The sequence below is a fragment of the Pyrus communis genome, chromosome 1 (assembly GCF_963583255.1).
Source record: "Pyrus communis chromosome 1, drPyrComm1.1, whole genome shotgun sequence".
Taxonomy (NCBI): domain Eukaryota; kingdom Viridiplantae; phylum Streptophyta; class Magnoliopsida; order Rosales; family Rosaceae; genus Pyrus; species Pyrus communis.
The window spans coordinates 10,355,618-10,368,432 of NC_084803.1; the positions used below are offsets into that span (position 1 = coordinate 10,355,618).

Genomic DNA, 12,815 nt, shown 5'->3' on the forward strand with positions numbered 1-12,815 from the left:
CTGATTCGTATCCTTCCATAGGTGTTCCAGCTGGTGGATTTTCTGGATTAATGTATGGTGGTATACCTAACATGGACATGATGAGGCTTTTCACACCACAAGGAGGATCAGGGGCAGGGGCACATTCATATTTTGGTTCTGTTGATTAGATTATTTAGCTATTTTTCCTAGCGAATATGTATGAAACTTATAGAAAAATAGCTAAATAATCTAATCAACAGAACCAAATGTGCCCATGATCCTCCTTGTGTTCTGAAAAGCATCATCATGTCCACATCAGGTATACCACTAGATAACAATCCAGAAAATCCACCAACTGGAACACTTGTGGAAAGATTTGAATAACCGGAAGAAGGTATCTCTGGACGATATCCTGGCACATGAAACGGTGACTGCTGCATAGGCATCTGATACATAGGATATGAATAATGAGGTGGCTGACTCGGGCCCGAATGCTGTGCTGCCTGGGGGCTGTGCGGGTAAGTCTCTGGCTGCTACATAGCTTGCATAAACATCATCATCATCTGTTACGCCGTCTGTGTTTGCTGAAGTTGGGCCCGTAACACATCCAACTCTTGAGTACGAGACCATCTAAGGTGTCACCCCATGTCCAAAACCTCGAACTCTATTCCTAATCGTAGGACTCATCTCCTCGACATAGACTTGAGTACGAAGTTCAGGAGTGTCTCCAGCCTCAACCCTAGATTGGACGACACTCTCTGCATAGATGCCTTACAATATAATATTAAAAAAAATAATGAAAGATTATATAGTAGCGATAAGACAAAGATAAATAAATTGAATGAAAAATAAATAACAATGGAAGATTAGTAGTCATAAGATAAATGAAGATACAAATACATACAAAATCAAATACCAATTTTTGTTGAGCAGTTTCATCAATCCTTGTATTATCTTTCCGAGTATGGTCATGCGAAAGAAAACAACAGGATCTGGTTCTTCTTCATGCTCCTTCCTCTTAAATTATAAGTCAACGGAAAAAAAAAATTTGATCATAATACATATATTAAATAAATTGTAAATTAATCAATTAAAATGAACTACACATACATATTAATTCTTCCTGAACTCTGGCGAATGTCTTTGATCCTGTTGTGTGGTTCATAGTTTTGCTACTAAGATCGGCCTTATTTTTTTTCAGCCTTCTCCTGAAAAGTAAGGAAAAAATGTTGTACAACTCAACAAATAGAAAGCATCTACAAATAAACTAAATCTCACCGCTTTCGGGATGCTCAAGTTGCTCCTCGAATTGTTCATCCATGAGTTCATCATTAATCTCTATTAATTAATGAAACCATCTTTATTAATCAAAAGAGGGTGAAAAGACTACTTAGTCTTCTATCACACAAAAAAAATGATGGGCAATAATGTAATTTCACAGGTCCAAATTTTATTGTTTTTTATTGAAGCCTCACCTACAGGTGATGTTAAAATACCTCCAATATTAAAAAAAAAAACCAAAACCAAAAACCTCTCCACCCCCCCCCCCCCCAACACACAAAATGGGTAGGCAAATGCTAGTACTCATCTAAAATAAGTGAAAAAAAAACACTGCTTTTGGTTGAAAAAAAATCAAACATATATTGTAAAAAATCCAGGATAAAGTAAGTTTTGAATGGAGTCACTAGTTTATTATACAAAAATTAAAAAAAAAAAAAAAATCTGAGACAAACTTTCAAGAATATAATTAATCACAAAAGTTTCTTTTATTAGAAACTAGCATATGGGCACACACGAAGTGTGTGTGAAAATTTTTTATTTTTGATTTTGAACTAAAAGGAAAGTGGAAGAGAGTGATAAAAATGTGAGGGTGGGATTTTTTTTTTATGATTTTTTTTAAGGGTAGTGCTATTCACACACCCCATTTTACCTTTCACACACCCTTGTTAAATTTTTGTCCATTGATCTTCTTCAATTCATTCGATCCGATTGCCAGAAATTGAGAATAGTGTGTGAGAGGTAAAAATAGGTGTGTAGATAGCACCACCCTTTTTTAATTAGAGTTATGTTAGAATTACATGTGGGTGAGGATTTGAAAAAAAACTGCAAAATTTGGTTATGTGAAATTACATTTCTGCCCATATTTCTTATTCACGTTTTGTTTTAATTAAAGAGTTAAATTAGTAATTTTATAAAGTGTTTTATTAATTAGTAGAGATAATCACAAACGTCGAGAGAGAAAAAAAATTAATATTTCTCACCACAATATAAAAATTAAGAAAAAAAATAGGAAGAAAATAATGGTAGAAATATAAGTTGGAAAGAGTAAAAAGGAAGAAATAATGAAGAATAAAATACCTGGAAGGCAGTGGAAAAGCAAAAGTAGAATTGCAGCCGCACCAGTCTCTCTCGCTCTCGAGTCCTACTCGATTTAGAGTTCTCTGGAAAACATGGAATTACAAAATGAAGAGCAGCGGCGTAGGGAGAGTGAAGGAGAAAGAGATGCACGAGGGTTTTGAATTAGGGTATTTTTATATTCCTGTCGGATTTTGCGTACCGGCAGGAAACTTGGAAGGATATCCGACGGGATTGCCCGATTATCCGACAGAAACTTTAAAAGGTTTTCCGTATCCAACCGGGACAAAATAAAAAAATAAAAAATATATATCCGACAGGAATACTAAGGGGTGCAAACAAGATTACACTAATCCTCGTCGGCTACAACTGATAGGACATTTTCAATAATAAAAATACAATCGGACATGAATAGTTTGTATCCGACAGGAATAGTTTGAAAATAATGAAAATATTTAAAGTAAAAACTATACGACAATAATACATATGGATATGGTGGAGAGCGGGAATTTTGCCGCTCTGCTATTCTTGTTAGATAATAATGAGTTAATGTCAGTTATGTTTGATATTTATTATTTATCTCTAACATATAGCGATAATGATGTTTTGTTATTTGACAGTGTCTAAATTACTTGTCGAAAACATCTTATCCGACAATAGTATAAAACCGTCACCATTTTACCTACACATTAAGCTAATTTTGTCGTAGTGTAAGCAGCAGTAGTCGTACTCTCAGCAGTAGTCGTACTCAGTACTATATTTGTGTGTGTGTGTTTATATATGTACAGTACTCGTTACTTTATATTTACAGTACATGTATAACGCGTGCTCCGCGTGGGTTTGAGGGTTGTAGACTTGTAGTCAAATCTTTTGTCTCGTGATAAACTTTATTCCCTGAGAATTTAGGGTTTAGGGTAATTAGTGATAGATAACCATATATCAATGTACAATCAAATTACAACGCCTAGAGCCCTGAAAAATACAAACTTACGCTTAAATATTATATATCCAGGCACAGAAAACTAAAACCAAGTGGGGATAATATTTTGTATATATATCCTGATCCGTCAGTGCATACATATAATCAGTGGTAATATATATATATCCTGATCCGTCAGTGCATGCATATAATCAGTGGTAATGTGTGTGTGTGTGTGTGTATACTACGATTTGGAAGTGGAGATATCATCAATTATTTGGTTCTCGCTCTATGACAAATGAGAGATAAAATTGGAGAGATATTAGTTAATTACAAAGGGCTTATATATGGGCATGAAACTATTTTTGTATATTCCTTTTCTATCCATGCTCACTTTATTTTTAACATTTGGAATGAATAAATTTAAAATTAATCAAGGAATATAAATATAAATCGGAAAGTGTAAAGTACAAAAATACAATGTGCGAAAAATCATAAAACACTTGGCAGTGGGATAGGAGACTGATCACATCAAGACGAGGGAAGCAAAATCACGGATACCACAAGCAACCAAAACCATACAGCTAGGTAGTTGCATCTGCATATGCTTTCCCAATTCATGGCCATTCATTTAGTCACGGACCATAATATACAAAGAGAGAGACTAAAACTATTGAGACCCATCAGGCATATATAGTTGCATGCATAACATATATCTTCTACAATTCATATAAGCCTTTGATCTATATAACTTAACTTCCATCCCCACCATGCATTTCAATTTGCATCCTCTACCTCTTAACACTTTTCTCTCTCCATTCCTCAACCACCATTTCACATGCTTGCTTGCCTGTACTGTGTTTCCTAAAATCTACAGCACCACCAGTACTCTCTCTCTCTCTCTCTCTCTCTCTCTCTCTCTCTCTCTCTCTCTCTCTCTCTCTCTCTCTGTGTACGTGTACGTATCATCCTGTTGTCCAGTTCATTTGACTGTGACCAAGCAAGAGGCTCGGTTTGGACTTAATTGAACTTTGAGCTCCTAGTAGGCGTTTCGTTTACCACTTTGGGACGCACCAAGGTACTTGCGATCACAATCGGTTCAATCATATTTATATACGTTCACTCTTCTTGCATGTGTAATCACCGTCCACATAATCAATAAATAATCAACCATTAAGTCAAAAAATTTGCCTTACCAATCGTAAATTAATAAATGGGATTTACTATTTGTGCTCCAGTTGATAATTAATTGAGGAAAAAAGAAAGCCACATATATATGGGATTTTGTACGCGCACACACATGCACCGCCATATATAACAGCATGTGGTCAAAGATAATATAAACTAGGGATAATATTTTGGGGATGGTCACCAAACACATGCAATTTAAATTATAATAAACTATTATTACGATCTATCTAGTAATATTTCTCTTCACTAGTAAATGAAGAGTTTTCGGTTTGACTCTCATGAATGGCGTGTCTAACACCATTTTATTATCATAGACCTATTGTATGGCTCAACTCAAATCTAACCCTTAATGTAAAAAATCATTGAAGCAAAGAAAACCAATCATATATATAAATGTAAGTTTATAGGTGGGATATGCAGGAATTGCATGATAGAAGAGAGAAAACGAAGCACAGAAAGGGGTTGAATAACACTTGTGAAACTGGTTTAGGAGAGAAGAAATATAGAGGGGTCAATTAATTTTTTTTTTCTTGGAAAAGGGGTCAATTAATTATTTGACACAAAAAGAAATATACATTATTGGGAAGGAAATAAGATATCAGTTCACATTACTGCAACTACAAATCTTATCACATTTCATAGATATACATCTAGTCACCTTCAAATCGAATATATGTCCAAAATGAATAAATGTATAAAGAAAGATGCTCTTTGGACATGGTAAAATGCACTTATATCACATAAACCCATTCCATCAACACGTGAAGATAAAAACAGCAGGGCCTGCCTTAAGAATTTGGGGGCCTTAGAGGAGCCTTCGAAGTGGGAACCTAAAGTTCTCTGATTTCTAATTCTTTATACATTGATATGAATAAAAGAGAATTCGTTAAATAAATAAAAAAAATTCTATTCTAATTTTCTACATTAAATATCATTAAAAATTAATATAAAAAGAAGATAGATATACAAACATTACTTAAATATTACATCTCACATTTTAGATACAAATATACTAAATGTTTGCAATGAGTCTAAGATTGAGAGTGAAGAACAATAAAAATTTTGATCAAGAGAATAAAGAACAATAAAATTTGATTGACGAATATAATAAATTCAACGACGCCAATTGTATCTCGTGTTTTTTTTCTAAAATCGACATCACACTAACGAATTGAATATTAAAATAAACCATTTAATAATAAATTATTGAAAAGCAAAGTATAAATTTAAAGTTTTGATTACCTTAAAGTACAATTTTCAAGACCATGTGATAATTGATTTAAACATTCGATAGAAATTGAGAGATTGGGAAGTTGAAAGACAAAAAGATTAAAGTACAATTTTCAAGACCATGTGATAGCTGATTTAAACATTCGATAAAAATGGAGAGATTGGAAGTTGAAAGAAAAAAAAGATTGCAAGGGGACTTGAGTTTTATAACTTTATTTGCTTTTGGACACATGGATTAGGAGTAAATTTGAAAAGCAAGAAAAAACTAGTGAATATTTCGAACTCAACACCCCAAAGAAAAAGGAAGCCGAACATTTCCCCTTCACTAACAAATGAATTATGATTTTTCTTACTTTTTTTGTATTTATATGTTCATTATAGGATGTATAGAATTTTTCAAGGCCCCTTCGAAGTGGGGGCCCTGGGCAGGCCCCTACATAGACTACCCTTAGTGCCCACGTGCACAAGTGGGCGAGGCCACTAACCCAATGTTAAATCCTGGCCGGAATTTGCCCCAAAATGAGTTTTGGGTTAAAACTTATATTTGGCTCAAGGGTTGTAGCAAGTTGGGATGAGTTTAAAACATAAAATTTGATTTTTACTCCAAGGATTGGAGTAGTTCTTGAAGTATGTCTTACCAGGTGTAACTTTCCTTTTTGATTCAATAAAAATTTTCTTATACCATCGAGGTTTTTTTGAAATATAAAATAAAAATAAAAATAAACAAACATTTTCATACGTTGCAACAAAAAAGACCAGCCAAGGTTTTACGCAGAACATGCATGCAAGCTACCCATATTTGATCTGAATTACGATATCTGGATTCTCTTTGTGTAGATTTAGAGGATTAATTAATCGTGTCCGTTTATCATACATCGTGCGATCAGAAATCATTTTGAATTTTTTATTTAAAATTGAACACAAATAGTACTTAACAAAAACTGACCGCACAATGTACGATGAACGGACACGATTTTGATTGATCTTCAGATCCCAACAATGAGAGTCCGGAGAGGATCCTCATCCATTGGATCCAACCCCTGGTCCCCATCAATCCCAAGATCACCAAAAGCTCATTAATTAGTTTCATGCATGCATGCATGATCACTATCTGAGATTTTTTCACGATTGTAGTTTAACCAGGAAATTCCTTCTAAGTACATAAAATATCCAAGATTATGCATGTAAATAGGAAGGTCATCAGAAGAAGCAGATGAGATGTGCTTTTCCACAAAATCTTCGAGCTTAAGTGATTTTATAGAGAAACATCTCATGTGCCTTTTTCTAGAAGTGATTATTTGGGTTCTGAATAATCAGCCATTTCAAAGAAAACGGAATCATGATGAACTACATAGAAGCATACTTTGTTGTCAGATATGCATATTTTAGAATTTTAGGATGTTTTTGGTATTTTACCATTTGTTTAATTTGTTTCTTATTCGAACTCCTAGAAAGTTTGGAGCTAAGAGACATTATATAAACCACCTTTAGGATGCTAGGATTTATTACCTTTCATATTATCAATAAATTGTGAGGTTCTCTCATGTTTTATATATTTTGGATTTCAATTTACTCATGTAATTGCAAATGGATTCATGCAAACATAAGGAATAAGTTATGCCAACTAGAGTTTTCCAAAAAAAGAAAAAAAGTTCATGCCAACTTGCAAAGTTTGGCAGATGCTTTTTGAGCTTAGCTGCTTGCCCCCATGTTCACGTGATGTGCTTTCTAGGGTTTTTTGTTTTCTTCCACTCGTCACTACAGAAAAAGCGGGGGTCGATTCTGCGAAAGATAGGATCAGTAATGTTGGAGAGATAATATTTGTAGATAAAATTTATAAATTAAATGATGTGTCATCGATTAGAAATAAGCACGTTAATCAAAACTTAAGTAATAATTCAATAATCAACTTTCAAGTCATTTAATTTATAAAATTTAGTCTATATATTTCGTTTCACTGGCATTACCCTATTTTTTAACTAAATTTGCTAAACTAAATGATGATGTGATTGTTGTTGATTAGATTATTACTTAAATGTTGAATAATGTGTTTATTTACTATTGATGACGCGTCATTTAGTTTGTAAATTTAATTTAAAAATTTAGTGTCCTACCCCGTCACTATATTCCTATATAACTCCCTCGTTTCACTCCAAACCCTTACCACAGCAGCACTCTGCCTCTCTCTCTCTCTCTCTCTCTCTCTTCAAAGAGAGACAGACATGGCGGAATCCAGCAAGCTCCATGCTCTCTTCCTCATTTGCTTGCTCTTCATTTCCTCAGCCTCTCCAATCCTCGGTTGTGGCTATTGCGGCAAGCCAAAGCACAAGCCTATTAAACCTCCCAAAGGCCCCATAGTCGTTCCACCCATTCATGCCAAGCCTCCCATCGTAAAACCACCAGTCACAATACCGCCCATTGTCAAACCACCAGTTACGAATCCACCAAGTCCAGGGACACCATGCCCTCCACCTCCAGGGAAACCTAGTCCGGCTTCCAAGGGCACATGCCCCATTGACACATTGAAACTGGGTGCTTGTGTGGATCTTCTGGGCGGGTTGGTCCACATTGGGCTGGGTGACCCGGCAGTGAACGAGTGCTGCCCGGTGCTGCAAGGGCTTGCTGAACTTGAAGCTGCAGTGTGCCTTTGCACAACTCTGAAAATCAAGCTTCTTAACCTCAACATCTTTGTCCCACTGGCTCTCCAGCTCCTTGTCACTTGTGGCAAGAGTCCTCCTCCTGGTTACACTTGCTCTCTCTAGAACAAGACATTTAGGTAAGTACTTAAGTTAATCATTAAGTCATTACTTAATTAGTGCTACGCACTTACGTACATTATATTTCAAATCCGTAGTCCTAACTTGAAACATGAACTTTTTGGGGTAGATGGATTTTTTATTATATTCTTGTTTACACAAAGTTATATTTTGTTTTGGGAAATGTTAGTAACAGTCTAAGAAAAGTCCTATTAAAATTTAAACATATAAAAAAAATCATAAAATAATTTTTTTTGATGAAGAGTAACTTTTTTTGTTTATAATAATCATTCCTAGATCGCTATAGGCTAGGAAGTTGGAAAATGAGTATTCTTTTAGGGCTCCAAAAATCCAAGCAATTTTGTTCTATCTGAAGCAACAAAAACATCCCATACTAATATGTCATAACATATATAATTAAATAGGAATTTATTAATGAAATTTCTCTCTAGATCTATCTTTAGCTGTCGTACACACAAAAACACAATTGCACAGCAATTTTCTCTGATGAACATTGCCTGATCACAGAATTTGTCATGATTTATGGCATTGCAGGTTGCTAGATTGATGGATCCAAAGAAGGAGCTAGGGAGGAAATAATCGTCATGAGAGGATGTCGAGCCTTCCCTCCCTACGTCCATTTGTTTCACGTTCCCCCAAAACTTTTCTTCTTTTGATTATTAATGGTATTGAGCTGATGTTAATTTGGATGTGATATTGTACACATCATTTGTTTTTAATTATCAGAAGAGTGTTGCATGCATGTGTGTTTTATCTCAGGAATGCAAATGAAGCAATCAAAGATGCCTTTGTCTTGGCTTTTAATCTTATATATGTCGTACTCGATCGATGGATTCCTTTTCTTTTTCGTTTCTACATTTTCCAATTGACGTCGCATATCCTTATTATTTGAACGGGTTACAACATATTACAATATTTAGATCACGTCATTATATAAGGATTTCAAATTCCAAACTTAACCTACTTTATTCAGTATTCATTGCTCAACACCGGATTCACCGATAGACTAACCTTAACGACAAATTGTGTCCTTGTAATTCTAAGTTGCGACTTATTTATGTAAGGATTAATTTGGGATTGATATCATTAATTTGACCTAAAACACAATGGATGTAAATTCAGATTCGTATTAACTCAATCATATATTGTGTTCACGAGCTAGCTGTGTCAAATATTGACAGCCATATGTATACTAGAAATTTTGACTTTACCGACAAAATGAATTTGTCAGCAAAAATGAAAATTTGTCGGCCATTTTGTCGCGCAAAATATGTCTTGCAAGACTCTAGCCGACAAAATTCAACATTTCGTCGGCTATGAAGTAGTTCTTTCCCGACAAAACATATTTCATCGGCATTCTTAAACCCCAACAAAAAATTCTGTCGGAAAAGGATTTTTAAGCCTACAAAAATGCACCGTTTTACCAACAAGATGTGTTCGCCGGAAAAGATATTTTGTTGGCACTGCCTTACTCTACTGACAAAATTAACTTTGTCAGGAGAGAATTTTAATTTATAAAAAAAAATATAAATGCTTGAAAACACAAAATATAATTTCTAATAATGCTGCTTTGATTAGTAATATGTATATGTACAGTGGTTATATAAAGTATTATATTATACAATAATCCTATCCTACTCTCATTCCTCAGTATCGGTTTAGCAACAGCATCACAATAATATCCTGCAAAAATAATACAAATGGTAATTATTATGTATGACAACATAAGAAAGAGCATCCTTAAAACCGAAACAATCAAATTGTAGCTAGGAATCTTTATATAAGTAATAACATTATGGAGCTGCACTGATTCACACTACATGAAAAAGATACATTCAATTGAAGATACTTTAATGCAATCAACATCTCAGACCACCTGCCATTTGAGAGGTACTCTTTAGTCCCTTAATAAGATGCAAATCAAAATGAACGAAGAAGGTAACAGCTGAATGGGAGAGTAACACAAGTTAGCAACCCACGAGAAAACGTAACAGAGGGATAATTTATACGATATACTTGAGATAAAATTCACCATCACCAGCCACATAAGCAAGTGCAACTACATTAAGTTGAAGCAAACGCACCTGGAATAAATATAACAATACTAACTTAAGACAAGACTAATTTAATAAAACCACATATATATAAGCCAAACAATGGACTTGCACACCAAAACCCCCAAAATAGTACCATAATTTTGCAATGTGCAGGGAATATATCAAACAAAACTTAAACCACAGTCAAGCCCCATCTATGTAAAACAAAATAAGAACCCAAACCACAACCAAAATCTTTAAAATCGATATACCCAACCCCAAAATCTAACAATTGAGTGAGGAATTGAGAGAATACCTAGAGATCGCACAGATAGATAAAAGGAACAGCATTTCCTCTGCTGGGGTTCCCCTGAAAGCATCTATTGACCAAAAAATAAAAAAAGAAGAAATAAACTCCAAATTACATATTAAGCGAATATAGATGGATCGAACCTTGAAAATTGAAATTTCAAACAAGAGAAAGGTTATAGACTTACAACAATCTGGGTGTCGGCAACTGGGTTTGGATCTGGGTTTCTGATAGGAGAGAGAATCGTATAAAGAACCAATAGCGAAGCTGCACCAGCGACGGAGAGTAGCTGACATGGTGGTAGACGAGAATCGCTGCTAGGATGGTCAATCCAAGAAGAGCAATTGAGAAGGGAGATAGCAATGGGATCCAAATCTAGGGTGCGGCAACATTTTTATTTTTCCTTGTTTAGATTTTTTTTTTTTTTTTTCACTAGGGTGCGATAGCTTAGCAGTTTCATCTTTTTTTCGTTTTCCCAGTACTTGGAAAAAATTTAATTTTTAAGAGGGGAAAACATCCCGCCTTTTTTAATAAAATGTACCGATGATATTTTCTAGTAAGCATGCAATCATGCATGTAAAAGCAGCTGGTTTTGGGATTCCTATGGGCTTTGAGGAATCCAGCTTTTTGCTAATCAGTGCTGTTATTGTTTCAACCTTCAACAAAAGAAAGAGTGATAGACGTCTTCAGTCAGTTCAACTTCCATGTACATACACTGTGGCGCTGTAACTTATAACGACAAGGTAGGTGGGCGAGGGTTTCTCTAACAATTTTTTCTGATATGTGTAACTTTAATGTGCACTAGAGAAAATTCAGTGAGCGGACACCGCTCGTTACAGAACATGTTATGAAAGTTCACTTTTACCTTACCCTAATGGGTGAGAGAGGAGAAAGTTTTAGGTCCAAAAACCGAACCACCTATTTCGTCCGGCTCAGACTCTAAAAAATCTCTCGTGACCCACCACATTCTGATTTGAAGGCCACCACTACCTAATGTTTTGATTCCATCCTCCGTCCGCTCACATCATTCAGATTGGGAGTGCCGTACTCATGAACATCTAGTGTGAGAGAGAGAGAGAGAGAGGGAGAGAAAGAATGCTGTAGCTTTAATTAGAGTAAAGTTAACAGTAGTACAGTACCCAGAGATGATATAAAGCATTATATTTTACTGTAACAAAGTGTCACCGATTATTCGTGGCTGGTAATTTTAACGCTCATATTTTAATAAGGTAGATCCGCGAACCTTCAGCTCACCTCTGCTGACCCAAGGTGGACTTCCACAATTTCTTAGCTAGACGTCGGTTAAATAAAATTGCTACTTCTATTGTAGAACATAACTGAGAGAGAGAGAGAGTGCACCCATAAGAACTACAGATATTCTTTCAGTTGTGTAATTAATTGATTATATTCAAATTCTTGGTGGGGTAGTTTTTTTTGTTTTTACAATAGCAATATTTCATTAATTAATAAAAAACAATTCCAATGGGTGCACAAACAAAAGTAAAGAGTAAACTCCTACAAGGCAAAAGCACAAGCACAGCCAGTTTAACACTGCCAAAAAAATGATAGACGCAACATACTTATACCGGAGCACACACAATTCCGATTCCAGCAATCGATACCATGTCAAAACTATATCTGGGCAACAGACATGGTGGCGTAGTTTATTATTAATCAAGAATCAAGAAAAGAAGAGGGATTTAGCATCACAACAATATCCCAGTAAATCTAGCCCTGGAAATGGGCAAGAACACAGCAGGGATTAAAGTAGAGGAGGAGAGCGAGGGGACCAGTCAAATCTGCTGCACATGGCCACTTCAACATGGTTCGCCTCTTACATATCACCATCATCATCTTATCACAAAATATAAAAAATATAGAAAAAAAAAAAAAAAAAATCAAAGAAATATCTGTAGTGTGTCGTCGGGTCGTATGTGTTGATTGGTTTCTTCTGTTGTATCAATGCAACCCAGATTTTCCCTGTTCCTAATCTACCGACATGTGATACACTTGTATATTTCCCGTAAAATCATCCG

The 12,815-nt window shown here is 35.1% G+C and overlaps 1 protein-coding gene and 1 long non-coding RNA gene across 3 annotated transcripts; one reads left to right on the plus strand and one right to left on the minus strand.

Annotated features, from left to right (window-relative positions):
* The first annotated feature begins 7,807 nt into the window (after nt 1-7,807).
* On the plus strand, nt 7,808-9,228 carry LOC137731746 (36.4 kDa proline-rich protein-like). The gene is made up of 2 exons (XM_068470943.1): nt 7,808-8,432; nt 8,968-9,228. Exon 1 carries the CDS (start codon nt 7,879-7,881, stop codon nt 8,416-8,418), a length of 540 nt encoding a protein of 179 aa, XP_068327044.1. The 5' UTR covers nt 7,808-7,878; the 3' UTR covers nt 8,419-8,432; nt 8,968-9,228.
* A 774-nt stretch (nt 9,229-10,002) lies between these two features.
* LOC137718504 (uncharacterized) lies at nt 10,003-12,097 on the minus strand. 2 transcript variants are annotated; one of them, XR_011065891.1, is made up of 3 exons: nt 10,967-12,086; nt 10,786-10,849; nt 10,003-10,116 (listed from the first exon to the last, which is right to left on the minus strand). It is a non-coding gene; the product is annotated as an uncharacterized lncRNA (long non-coding RNA). The 2 variants fall into 2 exon arrangements; XR_011065893.1 differs by lacking the exon at nt 10,003-10,116 and adding an exon at nt 10,135-10,517 and having other exon boundaries at nt 10,967-12,097.
* Nucleotides 12,098-12,815: the final 718 nt, after the last annotated feature.